The 26,865-nt window shown below is 32.5% G+C and overlaps 1 protein-coding gene across 1 annotated transcript in view; it reads right to left on the minus strand.

Annotated features, from left to right (window-relative positions):
- Positions 1–369: 369 nt before the first annotated feature.
- Positions 370–26,865, minus strand: part of LOC139863422 (uncharacterized) — a 29,331-nt gene continuing 2,835 nt past the window's right edge. The window contains exon 2 of the mRNA XM_071852060.1: positions 370–584. Coding sequence (XP_071708161.1) covers positions 370–584 — 215 coding nt within the window. The remainder of the gene's footprint in view (positions 585–26,865) is intronic.

Genomic DNA, 26,865 nt, shown 5'->3' on the forward strand with positions numbered 1-26,865 from the left:
CTTTATAAAAAGAACAGGAGCTCTCCATGGTGAAGAACTCGGTCGAATGAATCCTTTGTCTAAAAGCTCTGGTAATTTATTGGACAACTCTTGCAGTTCTGAAGGTACAAGCCTATACCGTACACGCGCTACAGGTGCTACTCCAGGTACTAAATTAATCTGAAATTCTACGTCTCTATGCGGAGGTAATCCGGGTAACTCGTCCAAAAAAACATCGGGGAATTCTCTAACGATCGGCAGATCTTCGAGTTTCTTGCCTTCAGATTCAGTTTTACTCACGTGAACCAGCATAGCAAGACAACCCTTTCTTATGTGTTTCTGCGCCTTCAGACAATTAATGAAGTGTAACGATGTATTGCTTCGCTCTCCTTACACCATCAAAGGCTCATCTTCGATAACAGGTATGCGAATCGCTTTCTGGTGGCAAACGATGTCGGCTCTATTCTCAGCTAACCAGTCCATTCCAACCACAAGGTTAAAACTTCCTAGCTTAATCAGTATCACATCAATTCTAAAAGACGTTCCAGCCAAAATCAAAGTACAATCACGATAGACCTTATCAGCTCTCATTAGATTACCATTCCCTAGTTCTATAGAGTATAAGTTTTCTAATGACGACACAGGATTCTTAAGATTATGGCAAAAATAAACACAAAGCTTCTATCAGCTCCAGAATTGAAAAGTACATAAACATGATGATTGTCGAGTAGAAACGTACCCGTGACTAGCTTGGGATCATCACGAGCTTCACTGGAGTTAATGTTGAAAGCTCTTCCTCTAGCAGGTTCAGCACTCTTACTTGCTGATGTGTGCGAGGGGTAGTACGAAATAGATTATATTTTACTACGAAATACTATTAAATACGATACAATTTACACAAGTTATTTATTTATTTATTGAATGGATATACCTAAACCTTGCTACAACACTTATAGGCATTGTACCTAATCGTAGAGTAGTATAGTTTTTAGTAAGTCTGGTTCGTTCCACAGGGATACAACTGAGTTTAACGCTATATTTATTTTAAACTATATATATATATATATATATATATATATATATATATATATATATATATATATATATATATATATATATATATATATATATATATATATATATATATATATATATATATATATATATATATATATAAGTATTATTATTATTATAAAAGGGGGTTTTACCGTTTAATGACCGATTTGTCGATTTTAAGTCCTAATGCAAAATATTAAATATAACTTAATTTAAAGCGTAAAGTAAATGACGATAATTAAAAATGAGATAAAATAAAAGTACGATAATTAAAAATGCAATAAAATAAAAGTACGATAAATAAAATGACGATAAATAAAAGTGCGATGAGATATAAAATAAAGGAATTATGTTTATTTAAACTTCTGTAATCATGATGTTTGACGTGTTGTGTAACGACCCTGGATTTTCCGACTTATATTTATTAATATTTATTATTAATACTTGCGTTGTATTAAATGTATTCTTATACATTTTACTTGTTACCGTAATTGACTTTCCAATGTCTTGACTTGTCTTTGTGACACACGCTTTTCACGAATAATATTTCGAATATTATTTACGTTCATAATTAATTATTATTAATTATTTCTAATTAACTAATGTAAGTAGTTAATTACTTGGGATTTTATTAATTTGTTTCTTACTTATACTTGGGCTTATATTATTGGACTTGGAAGCCCACCCTACACTACTTAATGGACTACTAGTAAGCCCAGTATTATGCTAATGACTCTTTAAGGTTAAACATGGATTAATTAGTTAAATGAGGAGACAAAAATGTTCAAGCATGCATGACCATCTTCTCATGTATTTAACTTATTACTCTTACTAGCATTCACCACCTTCCAACACTTGAAAGACAAACTTGACCTTCCCCTTTGGAGCCTCCAAAACCGACGGTTTGTGTAGCATAGGAGGGAGTTCAAATTTTTTTTCTTTTGTTACTTATATGCTTGTATTATTTCATTTCACACACACCTCATTCTTACACTACTCTCACTCTAAGACTTTTCTCTCTAATTTTAAGTAATATGATTTATTTTCTTCTTCTTTTTCCCTTTGAAAACCGAATACATTCATCATCATCATACTAGTTGCTTGTTGTTGTTAAAGATCAAACTTTATAGTTTGTATCTTCATGAATCTTGCTTCTTCTATCCTTTGTTTGATGAGAAGTCAAGAACAAGGATCTAAGCTTGTTAGCTTATGGTTCTACACTTGAAATATTATGTAGATCTAAAGTTTATAAGCTTTAAGATCTTACTTGTGTTCATGTTTTGTAAACTTAAGGTTTATTTTCTTAAGATCCAAGCTTTGGCTTGAATCTTCTTAAGTATGAAATAAACATGAACTTATTAATTGTAACATACGGAGCCATAGCCACTGACTAGGCATCTTTTTGATTTGTATAAAGGTCGTAGAAGCTGAGCGAAGTCAGCCTTTGTTTCGATCTATATTCTTGATTGAAAACTTACTTTACTTTTTTACTTATTTTGTTGATGATGATGATACTTAAGACCTAATTTACATACTTTTAAACCTTTGGGAACGATTTACTGACTTAGTAACTTTTGACTTAGGTTGAGGACCTTTCAAATAAACTACTTTCTTACTTATCTCGTACCGACTTTACTATTTTTCACTGTGAGTTATAGCATCCCTTTTTACTTTAACTATTTTGGGAACTGAGAATACATGCACGTTTTATGTTTTACATACTAGGAACGAGTACATAAACTTTATATATGTGTGGGTTATACAACGGCATAAACTTTCCCCTTAGCTCGGTAACGTTTAGTCATTGGTCTTTGAACCGGTGAACGCGAATCTTAAATATGGATCCATAGGATTTGATATCCCCACTCGGGCTAGTAGCGCTAGCATTTAACGGGTGTTTAATAATTCGTAAACTTACGCACTCGCCAAGTGTACTTTTAGGGAGTGATATTACGTTAAGTTAGTTACCAAGTGCCCACGGTTGAACATATACTTTTCATACTGTTTTGAAACAAAGAAATATTGTGGCCTACCATACATTACTGTTATACTTAAACTATAGCTCACCAACATTCGTGTTGACGTTTTCAAGCATGTTTTCTCAGGTGCTTAGTGGTTTGATGCTTCCGCTGTTGTAGTATTGCTGTGTAGACACCCGCTGCTTCTGTTAGAGATGTCTCCGCATGAAACATTTATTTTGCATTCAAACTATGTTACTTTTGAAACAATGTTTTGTAATGACCTAAGGGTCTCGTACTTATGTTAATTGCTTCTATTCATAGAAGCCTACTTTCGTTTGTAAAACTTTTGACGTTGGTTATGACGTCACCCTTTCTTGTGAATGCAAACCTATTTTAAAACAACATATAGTGTTTGACCTTGTAATGATCCTGTTGTTGATGATCCGTACACGTTAATTTTGTACGGGGCGTCACAATTGGTATCAGAGCATTGGTTGTAGGGAATTAGGTTTCATTAGTGAGTCTAGACAGGACCGAGTAGGATTCACTAATATGACTAATCTACAACTTGCTAGTTTACTTGTTTCTGCGGAACTTGCTGCATGCTGCTGCTTACTTTTACTACTATATGCCGTATACTGCTACTTGCTTTCACTACTGCATGCTACTATCTGCTTTCGATTGCATGATACTTGTCATTATTGCCATGCTACTTACTGCTATAGATGATCTAGACTGTCGTAGTTACTTTGCCTAATACGTGCTTGCTATATGACTTACTGACATGGAAAAAGTTATTTTTCCTTGTTCAGATGTCGGATATTCCACCCATCATTATTGACTTGGACAGCGACTCAGATTCATCTGCCACCTCGCCTGCTATTGCCGCCGACTCACAGATCCTGTCATCGCTACACTCCAGTGACTCTGGCGATTCATCCTCTGGGGACAGTAGCCACGCACCTGACCTGATTGATGTGCGTAGAGGTGTATACGAAATAGTTATATTTTTACTACGAAATACTATTAAATACGATACAATTTTACGCAAGTTATTTATTTATTTATAGAGTGGATATACCTAAACCTTGCTACAACACTTATAGGCAGTGTACCTAATCGTACAGTAGTGTAGTTTTTAGTAAGTCCGGTTCGTCCACAGGGAACTAGCCAAGTTTAACGTTATATTTTTAAAAACTATATTTGTATAAATATATATATAAATATAAGTAGTATTATTATTATTATAAAAAGGGGTTTTTACCGTTTAATGACCGGTTTGTCGATTTTATGTCTTAAGTCGCAGTTAAAACCTAATGTAAAATATTAAAAATAAAAATAACTTAATTTAAAGCGTAAAGTAAATGACAATAATTAAAGTGCGATAAAATAAAATGACGATAAATAAAATTGCGATAATTAAAAAGTACGATAATTAAAAATACAATAAATAAAATGACAGTAAATAAAAGTGCGATAAAATATGAAATAAAGGAATTATGCTTATTTAAACTTCCATAATCATGATGTTTGACGTGTTGATTTTAGTTTATTACCATGGGTTAATTGTCCTTTGTCCTGGATTATTCGATATGTCCATACGATTTTGTCCATAATAGTCCATCAGTCATAAATATAAAGTGCGAGAGTCTTCGTCAAATTATCCTTATACCCGAAGTCAAATATTCCAACTAATTGGGGATTCGAACTGTAACAAGGTCTTAATACTCTGTTTGATGAATACACCAGGTTATCGACTGTGTGTAATCCAAGGTTTTACTACTTTGTTAACAATTACACCAATTCCCCTTGAATGTAATCCACCCCTGTTTCAACGAGTCCATTAACTATTAATCCATCCCCGTGTCTGGTCAAATGAATAATTATTGGTATTTATAGATATCCCACCCACCGTACCCAGTCAAGCGTATGTGGTTATATATAAATACGTCAAATTATAAGTCTATATATTAAATTAACGAGGTATCATTTAGTTAATATAAAGCCCATTAATAGCCCATAGTCTAATTTCCACAAGTGTCGTTCTTTTATCCAAACTCCAATTATGGTCCAAAGCCCAATTACCCAATCTTAATATTTAGCCCAACATCACGATTACTTCGGCATTAAATAAGCATAATAATAACTTAGCTACGAGACATTAATTTAAAAAGGTTGAATATAACTTACAATGATTAATAATAGCGTAGCGTTACACGGACAGAATTTCAACTTACACACTTACAACATTCGCTAACATACTCTTATTATTATTAATCTTAAATTAAAATTAAAATTATAATTATATATATATATATATATATATATATATATATATATATATATATATATATATATATATATATATATATATATATATATATATATATATATATATATATATATATATATCTGTGAGAGAGAGATTGAATTAGGATATTGAGCTCGAGCACCAGACTGCCTTTTATAGGAATGTTGCCAGAAAAACTAGGCCATGCGATCGCATGGGAATTAGGCCTCCAGGCCATGCGATCGCATGGAGCAAGGATCCTGCTCACAATCATTTGTCTCCTAGTTTGCCGACAGTTTTTAATATATAATATAATATATATAATTCTAAGAATTAATTATATATTATATTATATTCATGTGCATAGTTGACTTGTAATTTTTAGTCCGTTGCGTCGCGCGTTGAGAGTTGACGCTGGTCCCGGTTCCGGATTTTCGAACGTCCTTTCGTACTATTTAATATCTTATACTTTGCGTTTCGTGGCTCGTACTCTTGTAAATTTTAGACGTTTCTCATCAATAATTTGAACCACTTTGATTGTACTTTGTGCTTTTGAGCTTTTTGGTCATTTGCGTCTTCAATTCGTCGAATCTGTCTTTTGTCTTCACCTTTTAATATTTAAACGAATATCACTTGTAAATAGAACAATTGCAACTAAAAGCTTGTCTTTCTCGAGGGATAATGCTATGAAATATATGTTCGTTTTTAGCATTATCAAATATTCCCACACTTGAGTGTTGCTTGTCCTCAAGCAATATAGTCTTGAAATAAAAATACTAGAATCACTTCTTTATTCTTCACACTTTGTACATTAGTGATTTCTATATGGCGGTATGAACAATGATAGTAACGTTGTGGTTTACAGTCCCACATGGCTATGAAAATTTAGATCCTTTAGGAAATTGGATCTTTATGAAAACATTTGATCTTTTGAAAATTCATTCTAGCTTTTACCCTAGATAAGTTTTCCGGAATAACCCTTCACCGGTGTTTGCGAAATTGTTTTTGTGGGTTTAGTGGGTTTCAGATTTGAAAATTTTAGCTTAAAACTTGCGGTTTTGTGTCACCCACTTGCTAACCTTGTATTAGGAAAGCAACACGTCCAGTATACTTGCTCCGTATATTACCTTTCAGTAAACTACCGTCCGGTTGTAAAGGAAAGCGTTGAACAAGCAACTGTTAAGGTAATGTCCCGTGACATGCTTTTGATTATGGTCTATATCGTGTCGGATGCAATTACTATTCTTTGTAGGAGCAATAGTAAAGATCACCCTATAGTTTTTTTGGTCTGGCACAAGGTCCTGTCTTCGACCATGCTATGCAACCACCGTTCTTACGGTTGACACCCGATTTGGTTCAGGTGACCTAATGAATTCCAGGTGAATTCCTAGGATTTTACGTTCAATGGTAATGAACGCATTGAAAATAGGTTTTCAGAAAATAAATCGGTTTGTAATTTGATCAAAATATTTTCTCGTTCAAGCTCAAGTTTAGATATCATCGAATTCCATGAGTTTGTAATTCTCAATCTTTAAGGTCAATCTCAAGGATTGAGTAATATCAGTCTTAAAAGCTGATTTTTGATCTTTAAGGAGATTATCCTTTCTGGGGATCTGATTCATTAGTCTTATAAGCTAATTTGCACGGTGCCCCCCCCCCCAATTGTACAAGACAGATCCTCCCATGGTTAGGATAAGTCTGACCACTTGGCGACCCTGTTTGATGCTGAGGTCCGTGGATTTCCAGCCAATTTTCGAGAAAACTTTTCAAGGTTTTTCGTAGACTCTACAACTAGTCTGGACGACAACTTCCAGACCTAAATCAAGAAGCACGTGTATTTTTCTCTCGGAAGACTTACTTTCTTTTAATGATGGAATTGATTCATCGTGTAGATCCATCTTTCTTTCAAATATATTACAATTTTTCGGGTAAAACAGTTAATTTTGTCCAAAACAAAAGTATCTTCAATTATTTGTACAAAAATATGTGACATATGTTCTAAATAACTTGGTAAATTTTTTCCACACTTGGCTTTTATTTTCCTTTCTTTGCCTTTTTATTTTCCTCTATTCCATTTTAAATGAATTCTAACATTTTGGGTTGTTTCTCAATTTATGTTCTTTCCGAGGTAACAATAATTTCGGTGTTAACACCTAGTTTTATCGTTCATAAATATGTATAAACATGATTTTGAATTCATTTATTTGAAAATTTTTACTAGGATTGGGTAGTCAGTATATAAGACTAGGGCTGTTCTTTATTATCAGAGAGCACTATATTCTAATACAACTACTGCGTTACTAGTATTTTTAATGGTAACCAAGTGTATAAGTAAAAAATTTTAAAAATCCGAAAGGATTTAACCCCTTCCCACACTTAAGATCTTGCAATGCCCTCATTTGCAAGAAATCAGTAACAATTTAAATTATTGAGGGTGATTAGCGTAGAAAAATGATTAAATTTTACCAAAGTTTCCAAACATATTGGCCTTTTTTGTTGAATGATAAATGGTGCACTTCATTTGTTCATTCCATCTTGTTGTTACATCACATTTGTTTTTTCGTTTTGTTTTCAAAATTAGTAGCTTTTGCTGAACTTAATGTCAGTCTTTGAAAGTTCGTTGTTTTACCCTGTTGTGTACAATTGACAATATACATACATACAAATAATAACATGCATGGTAATTTGAAATGGGACTTAACATCCCACTTTCAAATTAAATATGAAATATTAGTACAACATAATAAAAATGTTAAAACTTACATAAAAGTATCACAATATTATATGTTTTAAACAAAAGTAAATAAAAATAATAAAAGATAAAAATCACCAACTGGAACTATATCAATCTGGATAGGGGTTCCAGTTCATGTCGTCGGGCGGGTTCCATGGTTGGTTATAGGTGTACTGATAGGCCTGGTTGGGGTCGTAGAGAGTAAATGGTGGTCGCATATCGGGCTGGTGTGGAGGATAGTAAGCAGGTCGGGTCGGTACGTAGTTATTTGGTACCTGAGGTGATAGCTGTCTCATGATCTGATGCTGATGATAGTGCCATCTATCATGCTGTCGTTGCTTGGAATGCTCGTACACATTCTCGACGTGCCACTGCTCGAACTGACTAAATCTAGCCTCGTTTGTCATTTCTACCTCATCTATACGCTGATAAACGTCAGTAACAGCCTCCCTAATGACATCCCTAATGTCATCCGGTTCCTCCATTTCTTCATCTGAATGTGGATGACGACCATCATATGGTACTGCCTGATTGCGTCTGCTCTTTAATACCTTTGCACCCTGATAGACCTTCAATCCTAAAGTATCAACCTGTTCCCTATACACCATCAGTGGACCCCCTTGATTCCTATCTACACACAAATACTCTCCAATGAGAATAACAAAAATACCTCCTCCTATTATTCCCCTTTCCTGTATTCCTGCCACCATTTTGGACAGGTAAAAACCAACACAGTAGGGGATATTAACAAAGCTTCTAGGGTTTCGAATACACTTAAGGTAAAATAAATCGTGTAAGGTTATCTTCTCCTTGTTTTTACCTCTTTGTGTAATCGAATTAGCTAAAAATCTATGTATAATACGAAGCTCTGCTTTTGTCAATATCTAAATATGAGTGTCTTCCTCCCAGCGTAAAAACATTATAATTTGACATACGCCTCCAGACGGCGTCCGCGTCAAAATTCCTATCTACCCTTTCACCATGATAAATCAAATTTGTACAATCAGGTAGTAGTAATTCACCAGGAGTGTAAATCTGTAAAGCTCTGGCCATGTCCAGCATGGACGTCCTATACATCCTACGGCCATGTAAAAATCTAAAAAAATTCCTATCATCTAAACTAACTACATCCGTATTTAACGCTATAGTACTCATAAGCTCAACACACCATTCCTTATATACAGGCCTACGAATGGTGAATAAACATTCCCAATCGAGAAAAGAAGAGCTACCATACCTTTGGATCAGATGCTGTCTAACTGAGTTAACTAGTTGGACCCTTTCCAAAGGCTCCCAATCGATTACCCTCGGTACTTCTACATTTTTCGTTACCAGTTTAAATTTATTACTTTGGTACGTCGGGTAATCTCTCCAGCTTCGATCAAATCTCAAATTGGGATGCAACTGTTCTTCATGAATCGTTAGGTGTTCTATTATCGGGTGAATTGGAAATTGTACATAGGCATTAACATATTCTTGGTACGGATCATAGTATGGTATGTGTTGATCAGGTTGTTGTTGTTGTTCATGTTGTTGCTCCGGTTCATATTGCATTTCTGGTTCAGGTTCTGGAGCAGGTTGCCTAGATGATGATGATGCACCATCAGTATCGGTATATCTCTGCAAAACACATTAAACACAAAATTTGTGCATCCAAATATGCATTAGTGTTAGCAAAATAACAACTTGAAACAACTACAATAACATGTTCAATCAAAATTAAACTTATACACATTTTCACAATTTTAACAATTCTACACTTTTTCAAATAAGCATATATGAAAATGTTTACAAAGTTCATAAGTATTCAACTCAAATAACATGTTAAAATAACCATTACTAGCAATTAAACAAGTTTCAAATGGCATTTACATCAATTTAATCAAGTTCATGAATTTTAGACTTAAAAAGTCCACTTTAATTCTCAAAAATCATGTTTAGGATCAAAGTTTGGATCATTTAGCTACCTAAACATGTTACACTACTTAATTTAGCAATAATTCATGACAAAAATCGGCCATAACCTGTTTATATCAAAAAGTCCCAAATTGCTCAAGAACACAAACCCTAGATTTCTAAAAATTTTGAAGTTTTTGGCTTCAAATCATGTTAAATAGCATCAATCTAGGTTATACATGCATAATATACTAACAATTTAACTCTAATTAAACTAGAAATTAACAAAATTAAATTAGGTAAAATTTAGCTCAAGAACACTAAAACTGAAAATTTAAAGAGTTTAGGGGTGAAATTTCTACCTTCTTTGAAAAACTTCTGAACAATTTCATGATTAGAGCGGATTATAGCAAGAGATTTGGTGAATTTTGGTGAAAAAATGAAGATTTTAGGGGTGTTTTTGGAGTGTGTTCGTATGTATGTGTGTGTGTTTATGAAGAAACAGAACAGGTCAACTGAATTTTGTTCCTGCCCAGATTTTGTGCCTCATGCGATCGCATGAGTTTTACAAGGGAACCCCATGCGATCGCATGGGGTCTGTTATTTTTTTTATTTTTTTAAATATAAAAAACCTTATACTTTTAAAACAAATAATTAATTTTATTTAAAATTTTGTTTCTTTTAGAATGAGGGCGTTTCGGATCTTAGTCCTAGTTCGTCCCTCGACAAAATTTTAAAATTTGTCACTTTAAAGCGTTGTTTGAAAACCAAAGATTTTTGGGTTTTTTAAATATTTTTGGCATACTTTAATTCAATAATATTAAAAATAATGATAACAAAATTTCCCGTCCCTCCCTTGGGTAAAGCAATTTCGGTTCAACGACCTAGTCTTCAACTCACGACGAATTTTTGAAATCATATTTTTAACTCAATGAAATAAAGTAAATTTTTGTATTTAAATTCACACCAAACTTAAATTTAAAATGCATAAAATTAAAAATTCATATAAATATTATTAATATTTTTATACATTAATTTTACAAACTTATATTAAAAATATTACTTTTTAAAATATTTAAAAACTTAAATATATTGGTTCTAAAAATTTACAATATTAATTTTAAAAACATGGTAAAAATTAAATTTAAAAATCTTTTTGGTCTTTTATCCCACTTTAATCAATCAAATATTATCAAAAATATACGCCCCTCTTTTCGGTAAAGTAATTTCGGTTCCATAACCTAGTTTTACTCCTGACGAATTTTTGAAATATTTTGGGTTGATTGATTAAAGATATTTATACCTTAAGAATAAACGGTAAATTTCGCAGTGATGTAATAAATTTTTGTATGATATCAATAATTTCGGTTACGCATACCTAATTTTATTGAATATCAATTTAATACTTTATAGCGAATGATTTAGCGTTTATTATCAAAAGGTTAAAAGCAATAAAATAAAATAAAAACTGTACATACTTACCTGTGAGATAGAATTCTCAGAGACCTGCTTTAGCCGACTCATAGGAGAGTCGTGTGATTTGGTTTTCCATAGCTACATAAGCGTAACCTCGATTCTTCAATATCTTTTCTTCTAAACATATAAACGGTCATTCTTTACATAGAGTAACAAATTTGGTATTTGAATATGTTTGATTATTTGAACATTTACCTTCGTGTGACCATTTTCCGCATTTATGACATCTTTCAAGGTGTCGTGCTCTTCTTTTTGTTGTGGACTTTGATTTTCCTTTACCAAAATGTATCTTATGATGATCTTTCCTGAGTTCTTTTCTTACTCCGTCCATTTTGCCTCTTATGAATGATACCAATTCACTCGGAAGGGTGTCATTATTACGTTTAGTAATCATAGCATGTAGCATTAGACCATGGTTTAGTTCAAAGGAATTCTTCATCTCGTAAAACCCAAAAAAATAAAAATTCAGAATGGAGGGAGAAGACTAGTTCTTTAGGGTCTGCTAGGGAAAGACCATTCGGATTCCATTCTCGGAAACTACACGAAAATAGAATATCTAACTCTAACAGAAATACATATTATCCTAAAAAGATTTGATTCTCCCCACACATAGTTAGCTGTGGTTTCGAAATTGTGATTAACTTCGTTGTCAACTTCCATTGGATCATGTATGTAATGTTTAACTCTGTGACCATTAACTTTAAATTCAATCCCATTTGAATTTATTAACTCTACTGTTCCGTACGGGAAAACTCTTTTGACTATGAATGGTCCAGACCATCTTGATTTCAATTTTCCAGGAAGTAGCTTGAATCGTGAATTGAAAAGAAGAACTCTGTCTCCTTCTTTAAATTCTTTTGAACTTCTGATTCTTTTATCATTCCATTTCTTCATTCTTTCCTTATAGATTAAAGAATTTTCGTATACTTCATGTCTTAATTCTTCTAATTCGTTTAGTTGACTTAACAGTAGACGTCGGGCTTCATGTAAATCAAGATTACATGTCTTCAAAGCCCAAAATGCTTTATGTTCAATTTCTACTGGAAGATGACATGCTTTTCCGTAAACGAGTTTAAAAGGCGTGGTTTCAATTGGAGATTTGTAGGCTGTTCTAAAAGCCCAGAGTGCATCCTCCAATTTCATGGACCATTCCTTCGGATTTGAGCCTACAGTTTTCTCTAGAATACGTTTTAAAGCTCGGTTGGTATTTTCAACTTGTCCACTTGTTTGTGGATGATAAGCGGTTGAGATTTTTTTAGTTACTCCATATCTTTTGAGAACTTTCTCAAGTTTATTATTACAAAAATGAGTACCCCGGTCACTTATTAAAGCTTTCGGTGTTCCGAACCTAGCAAAAAGACGTTTTAAGAAGTTGACTACAACTCGTGCATCGTTAGTTGGGAGAGCTTGTGCTTCTGCCCATTTAGATATATAATCAATGGCAACGAGAATGTAGAGATTATTATGAGATTTTGGAAATGGACCCATAAAGTCAATACCCTAAATGTCAAATACATCACATACTTGAATAACATTTTGTGGCATTTCATCACGTTGACTTATTTTTCCGGTCCTTTGACAAGCATCACATAATTTACAAAGAAGGTGTGCATCTTTTAAAATTATAGGCCAATAAAATTCAGCATCGTAAACTTTTCTTGCTGTAAGTTGAGGCCCATAATGCCCTCCTGTTGGTCCTGTGTGACAGTGGTTTAAGATTTGACTAGCTTCATCTCCGAATACACATCGGCGTATTATTCTATCGGGACAACTTTTAAACAAATGTGAATCTTCCCAAAAATAGTGTTTTATATCACTTAAGAATTTCTTTCATTTTTGGTACGACAACCCTTTTTCAAGGAATCCACATACTAAATAGTTTGCATAATCTGCAAAACATGGAATTTCACTATAATCTATCTTCAATAGATATTCATCAGGAAAGTTATCTTGTATGGCTGATTCATTTAGAACTTCTACTTCAGGATTTTCAAGACGAGAAAGATGATCAGCGGCGAGATTTTCTGCTCCCTTTTTGTCTCGGATTTCAATATCGAACTCTTGTAAGAGTAAGATCCCACGGATTAATCGTGGTTTAGCATCTTGTTTTGAAAATAGGTATCTAAGAGCAGAATGGTCGGTATAGACCACCGTTTTATCTAGAACAAGATATGAACGAAATTTGTCAAAAGCAAAGACAATTGCAAGGAGTTCTTTTTCAGTAGTTTTGTAATTCGTTTGTGCTCCTTGTAATGTCTTACTAGCGTAATAAATAGGTTGAAATCGTTTTTCAATCCTTTGTCCTAAAACGGCTCCCATTGCAAAATCACTTGCATCACACATAAGTTCAAATGGTAAATTCCAATTTGGCGTTATCATGATCGGCGCATTAGTGAGTTTTTCTTTAAGAATATTAAAAGATTTGATACATTCATCTGAAAAGATGAATGGAGCATCCTTTTCTAGGAGTTTATTCATAGGAGTGGCAATTTTAGAAAAATCTTTTATGAAATGTCGGTAAAAACCGGCATGCCCTAGAAAACTCCTAACTCCTCTAACATTGGTGGGATGTGAAAGTTTAGCAATTACATCTACTTTGGCTCTATCCACTTCAATTCCTTCCTTTGAAATTTTATGACCAAGAACGATGCCTACTCTAACCATGAAATGGCATTTCTCCCAATTAAGAACTAGATTTGATTGCTTGCATCTAATAAGCATTCATTCAAGATTAACTAGACATGATTCAAATGTATCACCGAAGACTGAAAAGTCATCCATGAAAACTTCCATGCATTCTTCTATCATGTCATGAAAAATCGCCATCACGCACCTTTGGAAGGTTGCAGGGGCGTTACAAAGTCCAAATGGCATGCGTTTGTAAGCAAAAGTACCATAAGGGCACGCGAATGTGGTTTTATCTTGGTTCTCGGGTGCTATTGGAATTTGAAAGTATCCAAAAAAACCGTCAAGAAAATAATAGTAACTATTCCCGGCTAATCTTTCCAACATTTGATCAATGAAAGGTAAGGGAAAGTGATCTTTTCTTGTGGCGTCATTTAATTTTCTATAATCAATACTAACACGACATCCTGTTACAGTCCTAGTAGGAATAAGCTCATTTTTTTTATTTGTGATGACAGTCATGCCACCCTTCTTAGGTACACATTGAACTGGGCTTACCCATGGACTATCAGAGATTGGATAAATTAAACCTGCATCTAGCAGTTTAATAATTTCTTTCTTAACAACATCTTGCATATTAGGATTTAGTCTTCGTTGGCGTTGCACATACGTTTTATGACCTTCATCCATAAGGATTTTATGTGTGCAATACGAAGGACTTATGCCTTTAATATCATGAATCTTCCATGCAATAGCTGGTTTATGATCTTTTAGCACAAAAATGAGTCGAGATTTTTCATTTTCGGCAAGAGAAGACGATATTATTACAGGTAATTCAGATTCACCATGTAAATAAGCATATTCCAAATGGTTTGGAAGTGGCTTTAACTCTAATGTCAGTGGTTCTTCTATCGATGATTTGTATCGATATCTGTCTTCTTCTTTTAGCATTTGAATTTCTTTTGTTGTTGGTTCATATCCATTAGCCATGAGTGTAGCTAATATTTCAGCTTCATCAATTGGTTCAGTTCCTTCTCCTAAAGAATATTCTCATGTTCCTTGTAATTCTGTAAATTCTTCTAACAATTCTGCATGTGAATCTATAGTTTGGATATAATAACATGTATCATCTGCAGATTGCGGTTGTTGCATGGCTCTATCAACAGAAAAGGTAACACTCCCGTCCTCTATACTTAAGGTCAGTTTCTTACCGAACACGTCTATTATTGCTTTAGTCGTGTTTAAGAATGGTCTTCCTAATATGAGAGGAACTCTAGAATCTTCTTTCATGTCCAGAATACCAAAATCTACTGGAAATACTAAAGTACCAACTTTAACTAGCATGTTCTCCATTATCCCTCTAGGATATTTTACTGATCGATCGGCTAGTTGTATGCTTATTCGTGTTGGTTTCAATTCTCTGAGGTCTACTTTAGCGTATAGTGAATATGACATTAAATTTATACTAGCACCTAAGTCTGCCAATGCTTCTATTTAACTAAGACTACCCAGAAAACATGGAATTGTGAAACTTCCTGGATCAGAGAGTTTTTCTGGTAGCTTATTCAACAGCACTGCAGAACAATTAGCATTCATTGTAACAGCCGAGAGTTCTTCAATTTTCTTTCTATTTGTGATTAGATCTTTCAAGAATTTAGCATATTTTGGCATTCCTGAAATCACATCAATGAAAGGAAGATTTACATTTATTTGTTTAAACATATCCAAGAATTTGGATTGCTCGGCTTCAAGTCTTTCTTTTCTCATTTTACTCGAGTAAGGAAGCGGTGGTTAGTATGGTTTAACATAAGGCTTTGCCTTAACTATGTTATCTTCATTAACCTTTTCAACTACCGGTTCTGTTTCCTTATCTTGCTCAGGCTGTGGTGCCTGTGGAGTAGGAATAGCGTCATCAGAAATTACATGTATTTCAGGTGGTTTAAGTGTAATACCACTTCTTGTGGTAATGGCTTTAGTTGTTTCATTCCGGGGGTTAGCATTTGTATCGCTAAGTAGACTTCCCGGTTTTCTTTCACCTATCAACCTTGCTAGGTTGCTCACTTCTTGTTCCAGATTTTGGATTGAAACTTATTGATTTCTAAATGCTTGAGCATTTTGTTCATTCGTTTGTTTCTTTGATGTGAAAAATTGAGTTTGAGATTCAACTAGCTTCGACATCATGTCTTCTAAATTTGGATTTTTATCATCGGTTTGTGGTGGTTTAATTAGAAAAATAGGTCTTTGCTGGTTGTAAGTATTATTGGATACTTGTTGATTTCTAGGACCTTGTTGATTGTTGTATGGAACATTTCGGTTATAATTCTGGTTTTGATTGTAGATTGGTCTTGGCGGTTGATAATTATTCTGATAATTATTTCCAGGCCTTTGGTTCATGTATGAAACATTCTCTCTTTATTCCATTGTTTGTTCAATACTGAGACAATCTTTTGTCAAATGTGGTCCTCCACACTGCTCACAACTAATTCGTATTGAGTGAATATCCTTAGTCATCTTTTCCATTCGTCTCTCGACAGCATCTATCTTTGCGGAAATGTAATCAAAGTCATGGCTAGAATCGGCTCTAGCCGCTTTAGATGATCTAACGATATCTTTTTCTTGATGCCACTCATGTGAGTGGGAAGCAGTGTTATCAATAATTTTATAAGCTTCAGTTGGGGTTTTCTTCATAATGGAACCACCAGCTGCTATGTCGATGTCTTTTCTTGTAGTGATGTCGCATCTTTGGTAGAATATTTGTACTATTTGATAAGTGTCTAAACCATGTTGTGGACATCCTCTCAATAACTTTCTAAATCTTGTCTGCGCCTCATATAGAGTTTCATTTGGCTTCTGCGTGAACGTAACAATTTCTCCCCAAAGTCTCACGGCTTTAGATGCCGGAAAAAATTGTTTAAGAAATTTTTCAACTAAGACATCCCATGTATCAATCGCCCCTTCAGGTAACGATTCTAACCAATCTTTGGCTTCTCCCTTTAAAGTCCAGGGAAATAACATGAGATATATCTGTTCATCCTCCACTTCTCGGATTTTAAATAGAGTACAGATCCTATTAAAGGTACGAAGATGTTCGTTTGGATCGTCCTTCAGCGCACCACTAAATTGACATTGATTAGTTACCATGTGTAGGATTTGTCCTTTGATTTCATAATCTGGTGCATTAATGTCTGGTTGAGTAATTGCGTGACCTTGGCCAGTGCGTTTAGCTCTCATTCGGTCTTCCATACTTAGAGGTTCTAGATTTTCCATGATTGAATTTGTTGAATCTGAATCACTAAGGAATTCTGATTTAATGGTTTCTTCCTCGACAATTTCTGGATGAGTAATTTGTGGTTCAGGTGGAATGATTAGTGGTTCAGGATCTCTGAATTGTCCCTGAATATCCTCCGGATTCTCAATTGTGAGGTCGGGTTCAAAAAATGGATTATCGAAAATTTGAATTGGAGTACTTGGTCGACTAGATGACGATTCTAAAGAAAAATCAATGGCGACAATATTGGCTAGATGTCTTGATCGAGTTACAGGTGGTGAACGTATGAAAGGTGGTGAACGTTTTGCTCGGCGCATTCACTGAATATCCTATTAGTTATAAAAGATAAAAAATTATATAAGTTATCAAATTAATAGACTTTTCTGATTTTTCCCACGTTTCGAATAGCCAATAGATGCAGCAGGTAGCCAGGACCCTTTAAATCGGAAGCCCACAACTCGACACTAACAAATCCAACTATTACTACGAACCAGAAAATTTTGGAAATCTATCAATTTAACCGCTTAAAATAATTTTTTGTCGAAGTTTAAAGAAATTTTAGAGAAGAAATAGAAAATTCTATGTCCTAAAACTAGAGCGTAGAGAAATAAGAAAGAAAAAGAGCGCGTCGAAAAACGTCAAAAAAATAAAAGGTCAAAAAATAAGCGTCGAAAGGTATTAAAGCTTAAAGGAATTCTATATCCTAAACGGCAATAACTTAAAAAGTACTAAATTTATTTAAAAACTAAAGCGATAAACAACGTCCTAAAATTCTATAGTGCCTAAGTCTTAGTCTAAAGAAAAAGCACTTAAGGGATTTTACGGCAAAGCTTAAAAATATAGAAATAAAAATAACTACGGCAAATACTAAATTTAAAACTAAGTACAAACGAAAAATATACCAAATATGAATAAACGTTTAAAAAGATACCAAATATATAAAGATATAAAAAGTGATAAAATTACAATTTTATAAAAATATTATTTTTATATTACTATTTTTTATAAAAATATTAATTTATAAATTAATAAAACTAATTAATATTACAAATTAAATAATAAAACTAAAACTAATATTAAAAACTAATTAATTAAACCTAATTAGGGTTTAATAAAAATAATAATAATAATAATTAATCAATCCCTAAATCATAATTAATGCGTACAGTTTCTGGTGTGTCAGACCAGGTCATGCGGTCGCATGGCCTTAATACTCCAATCTCATGCGGTCGCATGAGAGGCAGATTCAGTTCAGATGCAGGCCCAAAATTTGTAGGTTCAACGTTTTTTTTTTCTGTTTTTAATTTAAATAGAATATTTATATAAAATAAATAAAAACTTAATTAAAAAAAACTACCTATTAGTTTTTGTAACTAAAAGAAAATACAAACTTTTTTATTTTTTTTTTATTTTGAACAACTCTTAAAAATATATATATTTTGTTTTTATTTTTATATTTTTGTATTTTTAATATTTAAAACGTATTTTTACAAAAAGAAATTAAAACTTAATAAAAATCTTTTTTATAGCGTTTCGCTTTCAGCGTTTATGTTATTTCCCCGACAGCAGTGCCAAAAATACTTGATGTGCGTAGAGGTGTATACGAAATAGTTATATTTTTACTACGAAATACTATTAAATAAGATACAATTTTACATAAGTTATTTATTTATTTATAGAGTGGATATACCTAAACCTTGCTACAACACTTATAGGCAGTGTACCTAATCGTACAGTAGTGTAGTTTTTAGTAAGTCTGGTTCGTCCACAGGGAACTAGCCAAGTTTAACGCTATATTTTTAAAAACTATATTTGTAAAATATATATATAAATATAAGTAGTATTATGATTATTATAAAAAGGGGGTTTTACCGTTTAATGACCGGTTTGTCGATTTTATGTCTTAAGTCGCAGTTAAAACCTAATGTAAAATATTAAAAATAAAAATAACTTAATTTAAAGAGTAAAGTAAATGACAATAATTAAAGTGCGATAAAATAAAATGAAGATAAATAAAATTGCGATAATTAAAAATACAATAAATAAAATGACAGTACATAAAAGTGCGATAAAATATGAAATAAAGGAATTATGCTTATTTAAACTTCCATAATCATGATGTTTGACGTGTTGATTTTAGTTTATTACCATGGGTTAATTGTCCTTTGTCCTAGATTATTCGATATATCCATACGGTTTTGTCCATAATAGTCCATCAGTCATAAATATAAAGTGCGAGAGTCTTCGTCAAATTATCCTTATACCCGAAGTCAAATATTCCAACTAATTGGGGATTCGAACTGTAACAATGTCTTAATACTTTGTTTAATGAATACACCAGGTTATCGACTGTATGTAATCCAAGGTTTTACTACTTTGTTAACAATTACACCAATTACCCTTGAATGTAATCCACCCCTGTTTCAACGAGTCCATTAACTATTAATCCATCCCCGTGTCCGGTCAAATGAATAATTATTGGTATTTATAGATGATTTTGTTTTTGTATCTTTTCTAAAAGTATATATATATATATATATATATATATATATATATATATATATATATATATATATATATATATATATTGTAGGTGATACCACAATAATAATTGATCACATTTTGTTTTATATTATAGTTTGGATTCAATTTCTATTGAATTGAGATCGACGTGTAACAAGATTTGAAAGACAATTGTATTGTAGTGTGATATGAGATCGACAAGAAGAATCAATCTGAAGAGATATCAACAAAATAAAAGAAGATCGAGAAGATTAACAGAAGTATTCGAGCCAGGGGTAACAAACAAGAAAAAGAAAAGTAGATAATGAACCTAAACAGAATTTGGTTGTATCTATGATTCAATCTCGACTGGTAACAAATTCTTGTTGTATAGAGATCGATTGGTACAATTTTGCAGATAGGAACAACAATTATATAAAGCATGATAATGATATTAAACAGATTCGTACCCTTTAGATGATATAGATGGCTAACAACTTCTTGGATTATTCTTTTGATTGAATTGTGATTTGTACGAATATTGAAAATCAAATACAGTGTAGTATTGGTGGTCGATAGCATCTTGGAGGAAGGACAGAGAATGAAGAAAAGAAGAGGAAAAAAATATAAAGTTGATTTGGATGTGCAACTGATTTTGTAATCTGTCTGTTGCAAATTTTTATTGAATTGCGGTAGATAGTGATGGAATATATATTGAGAATGATTTGTAACAAGTTAACCGCATATTTATCTGTTCTTCATTTTAGATATTAGTAAAATATAAGTATAATAATAATAATAATAATAATTATAATACTAATTAAAAATAATTATTTTAATAAGAATAATGTTGATAATATTATTTATAAAAATACTAATAATGACAAAAAATAATAGTCAAAATAATACCAATAATAAAAATGATATCAATGATATTTAATGATAATAATAATTAATAATCTATTTAACTCCTAACTAGTTTATAACCTCAACCATTCTTATTATAACATTTATTTTAAAAATCTTTATTTTGATAACCCTAAAATTTATTAGGAGTTTATTAATTATAATTATAACAGTAATAATAATAATAGTAATATTGATAATACAAATATTGATATTAGTAGTAATAATAATAATAATGAAGGTAATAATTATGTTATTACAACATTATATTTTATCTTGTAATTATTTACATATGTGTAATTATTTTAAAGTCCTACATATAATACTTATAACTTATTACAATATTCACATAATAATTGTGTATAGAAATTATATCTAATTATTTATATATACATATTTATTTACAAATAGTTGTTCGTGAATCGTCGAGAATGGCTGAAGTTAAATGAATGCAAGAAAATAGTTCAAAAATTTTGAGATTCAACCTAACAGACTTTTCTCATTGTGTCAAAAATAATTAAATTGTATCGAGAGTTTGGCTAAAAATTTGTCGAAGAATGCCCTTCTCGGGTCAAAAATAATTAAATTGTGTCAAAAATAATTATTACTATTAAAAATTTGGACTCAGATTCTTAATAGAAAGATTTGTAGTCGTCTAAGAATGTTTCATCGAAGAAAAATGTTAAGATTAAAGATTTCTCCGAGACTGATACACAAATAGTTTTATGAATGCCCTTCTCGGGTCGAGTTCGGTTTCATGATGACTTCGAATCAAGTAACATGGTTTAGGATGAATACAAGTCAAGTAACACGGTTCGTGGTGATAGTAAGGTCGATCAAGCATTACCATCATCACGTTCCATTAGAACTTCCGTTTGACTTACTGTAATATAATCACGTTGATCAAGTGTCATTATATTACATTAACTCATGCTTTCATTCCAATATTACTCAAGAATATTCAAGGATTTAAAACTTCAGGGTTTCACTGAAATTTAGAAGTCAAAATAGTTTTCGATATGATGTACTAAGGGTAGAATGACAGTGAAGATAATTACAAACAAAAAGATACCTTCGGGAATGTTGAGGATATTTACAACTAAGGAAGGTATAACTATATCATAGAAATATTGAAGATGTTTATGATGAAGAAAGAAGATTCAATCTTTTTCCGAGCTTTTCCAACGTTCCATTCTTTTGTTATCAAACTCCTGTCTTCTAAGACTTTCAGTCGTTTATACTACTTCATCAATATTCTCATATCTGAATCATTGGTTATTAATCCGTGGTGTTTCAAGAATTCCGAAGGGTTTGAACGCAAGTTGTAATCTTCAAGATATATAGGATGTTTAAGATGAAATCAAGTGGCAAACTTGAGGAATTATTTAACTGTAGCAGGTGTAATTTATTAACGATATTTTAAGTCAAAATGTTGTAATTAATATTTCCTACTCTTTTAATACTTTTTAACTGTCCACGGTTAGTAGTCCAATGTTAGTAATCCAGTAGTCCAAGGTTAGTATTGGTTTAAAGTTTTACATAATTAATTAATTGGTTACTAATCAATTTTATTTTTGTCAATTATTTTCTTCATTATGCCACTTGTCAAATCTTGACTTGGATTCTGATCGGTCAAAATCCAAATATGAAATTTGATTTGAATGAAAATAGTTGTTCTTCGGTGAACGGATACGTATATGTGTGGATTTGGGCAGTATTGTTAATGACTGCTGAATCTGAATTGAAGAATGTATAGTGTAACTTACTACTGTGAAAACTAAATATTCCTCGAGTATTACCTAGACGTTAAAATATTTTCACCATTAACAGTTTGTACAAAAGAACTTTTAATTAAAATCTTTATGAAAATATATATACACATATATTTTCTTCAGATGTAATCATGGATTTAATGAGTCAATATGATATTTAACTCATTTGATTTACCGTTAGAACAAGAATATATAATCTCTAAAACATTAGAGATTACATAATCGCCATGTCGAACGAAGATAAATGATGTAGAACGTCATGAAGAACGAAGATAATCGATGTAGGACATCATGTAGTATGATAATTATGCTGGAGGTACAGACTGTGAGTTTGAGGCATTTAGTATTGAGGCTTGTGCTGCGGATGTTGTTGTTGGTGGTACTGGTGTTGCTGGTGCTGTTGATGAAGCTAGTACGTTTTGCACCATATTTTCCAATGCTACAAATTGGGCGCGAAGCTCGTTGACTTATTACTTCGGGATAATTGTTGGTAGGAACAAGTGAATGATTAAGGTTTAGAATCTGAGTTGTGATATAGTCGTGGTGAGATACTCTGGGAATGAGAGAGAAAATGGTGTTTCGAACAGGTTCGCCAGTAAGTGCTTCAGGTTCTTCGCCAAGAGGTGAATTCAATTGGAGGGTAGAAAGGATCGCCTTCTTCACATCTCCATTGATTAAGTCGACTACCAACCCATCCCCAATTCATCCAGAATTGATGATGGCTAAATGGTTGGTCCATTCCGGTTATACTGCCTTCGGAGCTCAGGTAGAAATTCATATCGAAATAGCTGTCGGAATCCGAGGGACTTGAACTGGTTGCAGAATTCATTTTACACGGTTAGATAAAGGATTTTCAATATGAAATGATTTTCGGATATCGGATGATATTCTAATTACTTAGAATACCTAATACCTATATATAGTATAGAGTATCCCTTAGATTACGGTGGGAATTAAGGAAACGTGTTAGACAAGGTCTAATGTGATGGAATATGAATTCGTCTGTACACCATCTATGCAATATTTGCAATATGACATGTCGAGACTGAAGATGCTAGATATATATATTTATTTTTTTGACAAAGAATGATATGCAATCTTTTTACATGCAGACACGGTCGAAGTCCAGACCTACTAATGCATCTAAAAAACTATCAGTTAGACACACTAATGCAAGACTTGGTTCGCTAAGACCACCTCTCTGATACCACCTGAAGCTCATGTGAGGACAACCACCGTCCCACCCAGTGCCTTAACTATCCGGCGACCACCTGATTTTAGGGCCCGCCTCTCGGCTTCTGCCTACCCTCGTAAGGGATCGCAAGGAGTAAGAGTCAATGCTTCGCCACAGGTCATACTGTGAGAACCTCCTTTACGACTAACCTGCCACACATGGAGGCGATTATACCAGCTCTGATACCACCTGAAGTGACCTGGATGAAGTCTTCATCAGATGGTCCCATTGCGAGGTTCTGACCTCTATATGCCATGAACGACTCCAAGTAATATCTCTAAATGAGCAAATGCACAGCGAAAGACTTCTTTAATACCTGAGAATAAACATGCTTTCAAGTGTCAACCAAAAGGTTGGTGAGTTCATAGATTTATCATAAACAATAAAATTCATCATTTTGATAGACCACAAGATTTAAATACAGTACACCTATCTCGTGTACGAAACCATTTTTCATAATGCTTGGCAGAGTAGGTTCGTATCCTTTTCTCCCCCGTAGGTTGCCTCACGATTTTTAAATAACCGTACACATATCTCGTGCACAAAACTAATACACATAACCTGTGTATAAAATCATTCTCTCGATACATAACATTCATTTTTCATTCATTTCTTGGCTTGATAACCGACCTTAACATATAATGCGCATCAATAATATCCCCAAAAATAGAACATCTCGTCTGTATAATATATAAAATTCGAAGTACTAAACACCACGCCCACTAGTTCTTCCGTCTAGTGAACATTCTGGGTGGGGGTGTTAAACCCGGTAGCTACCTTTAAGATTCACGTGAATTAGGGCCATACCCGTTTCTAATTCTTAGGTTACCAAACAATAATAATCAGGGTAAATATTCACAACAATTAGTGGCAATTATAACGTCCAACTAATTCAATAATAATCCACAGAACTTCTGTCTACGTAATAATTCATTCGAGGAATGTTTTGCTTGTGTCTATCTCATCAAACATTTATAAAAGCATTTCATTTATTCTCAGTTCAAAATATATTTCAAGAGCATTTAATAAAGCAGTTGTAAAACAGCGCATGTATTCTCAGTCCCAAAAATGTAAAGAGTAAAAGGGAGCAAATGAACTCACAATACGATATTTTGTAGTAAAAATATGCATACGACGGAACTGAACAATGCAAGGTTGGCCTCAGATTCACGAACCTATATCATTTGTGTATCTATTAAAACATATAATGGAGATCACATAATTTTCATTTATTAATATATATTATTTTTATATTTATGGTTATATGAATTTATAATAATTTCCTTTTTAAAAATGTATACTTATATTATATCTTCAATTACATGTTATATATAGCTATTTGTTAAAATGATAGTTTTGTTAATAATAATTTACTAATAATAATAATAATAATAATAATAATAATAACTTTATTAATAACGATAATACTAATAATAAAAATGATAATGATAATCTTTAATAATAATAATAATAATAATAATAATAATAATAATAATAATAATAATAATAATAAGTTATTTCATTTTTATAATGAAAACAATAATATTGATAAGAATACTTATATTCCTAAAAATGATATGATAATAATAATAATAATAATAATAATAATAATAATAATAATAATAATAATAATAATAATAATAATAATAATAATAATAATAATAATAATAATAATAATAATAATAATAATAATGATAATAATAATGCTAATAGTAATACTACCTCAAAGAAGTATCCCTAAAAAAATGCCCAAGTCCGGGTTTGAACCCGCGACATCCCGCTAACTCGATAACGCATTTAACCAATCTTCCATTTATGTTTATCTGTTTAATCTCACAACCAATATATGTATAACCCGAACTTCTGTTTCTATTTTCTTCTACCATCATCATAATCATAATTATAACTCATAATAATGATCATAAATCATAATCATCATCGAACCTATTATCAATAAACGTCATCAACATGATTATTTTCTTGAATCCTCACATCATAACTATATTTTTATCATCGTCTTTAACTCTCCTCCTCATCGTTTATCACTCGCTTTATCACCTATGCAACATCACCTAACCGTCATCATCACATCATCTATCATTTTCGTTTATAATTACCATCATCACCTTCACTTACTCAACGAATCCACATCATAATTCTAACATCATCAAATCTTGTCATCATCTTCGGTTCAATCCATCTCTACGATTATGCATAACCATCGTCATCATATCTTAATCATATCATAATCATGGTTTTACTATCATTATCTTAATCCTACTCAAAACCTCCTCATCATCATAATCACAGCATCATCGTCCATCATCCTTTGATTATCTCTGTAATCTCGTATCATCATCATTATTATGTATCGCTATCCTTAACCATCATCTTAATACATATTCATTTTGTATAGGAAGTAGAATTACGGCTCACTTAAGACTATTAATTACCTTGATCAAACAACTCAATATAAAACAGCCCATTTATCATGGCCCAAGAACTTAGTCCCTTTTTTGTAGATAAATAAGTCCATTAGCCAATTATGAAAACAGATTCATAACAGCCCAATATTTACAAGTGTTTTTATTCGGATAAAAGGATTCTAGGCTCGTATTTGATACTAAGTTTCTGTCGGCATCACCTAATCAGTAATATAATAGATAATTACACTTATATAGAATCCTAGGTGTGGGATCCGGTCTCCTTTTTCTTTTTGTTTCTTTTAAATCGAGCCACTTTACAGCACACAACATCTTTATTATCATAAAATAGTTCGAAATAATTTGATGCAGTTGTTACCTTCTGAGCTGGTCTTACGTGATAGTGATGTGGGTGTGGGGTTTGTCTGGTAAAAGAAGCACCAACGTAACATCATCATCTTTAATCACCACACATATCATTATGCATCATTCCTTATTCGCTCACCATATTACAAAGTTGGTACCCATCCAACTCTTGACCCACTCATGTGTACCGAAAATAGAAATTTTAATAATCTTAATCATCTTACCGTAACCTCCACTAGCTACACGATATAAATTCACAAACGCGTTTGCAACCAGTTTAAAGAAGTCCTTCATTTATTCCCCATTTCTTATCTCGTTCATAGTAAAAAAAAATTACAGCAGACACTAGGGGTTTGAAGGTAATAACTTTCGAAAAC

This window comes from Rutidosis leptorrhynchoides, chromosome 8 (genome assembly GCF_046630445.1).
Source record: "Rutidosis leptorrhynchoides isolate AG116_Rl617_1_P2 chromosome 8, CSIRO_AGI_Rlap_v1, whole genome shotgun sequence".
Taxonomy (NCBI): Eukaryota; Viridiplantae; Streptophyta; class Magnoliopsida; order Asterales; family Asteraceae; genus Rutidosis; species Rutidosis leptorrhynchoides.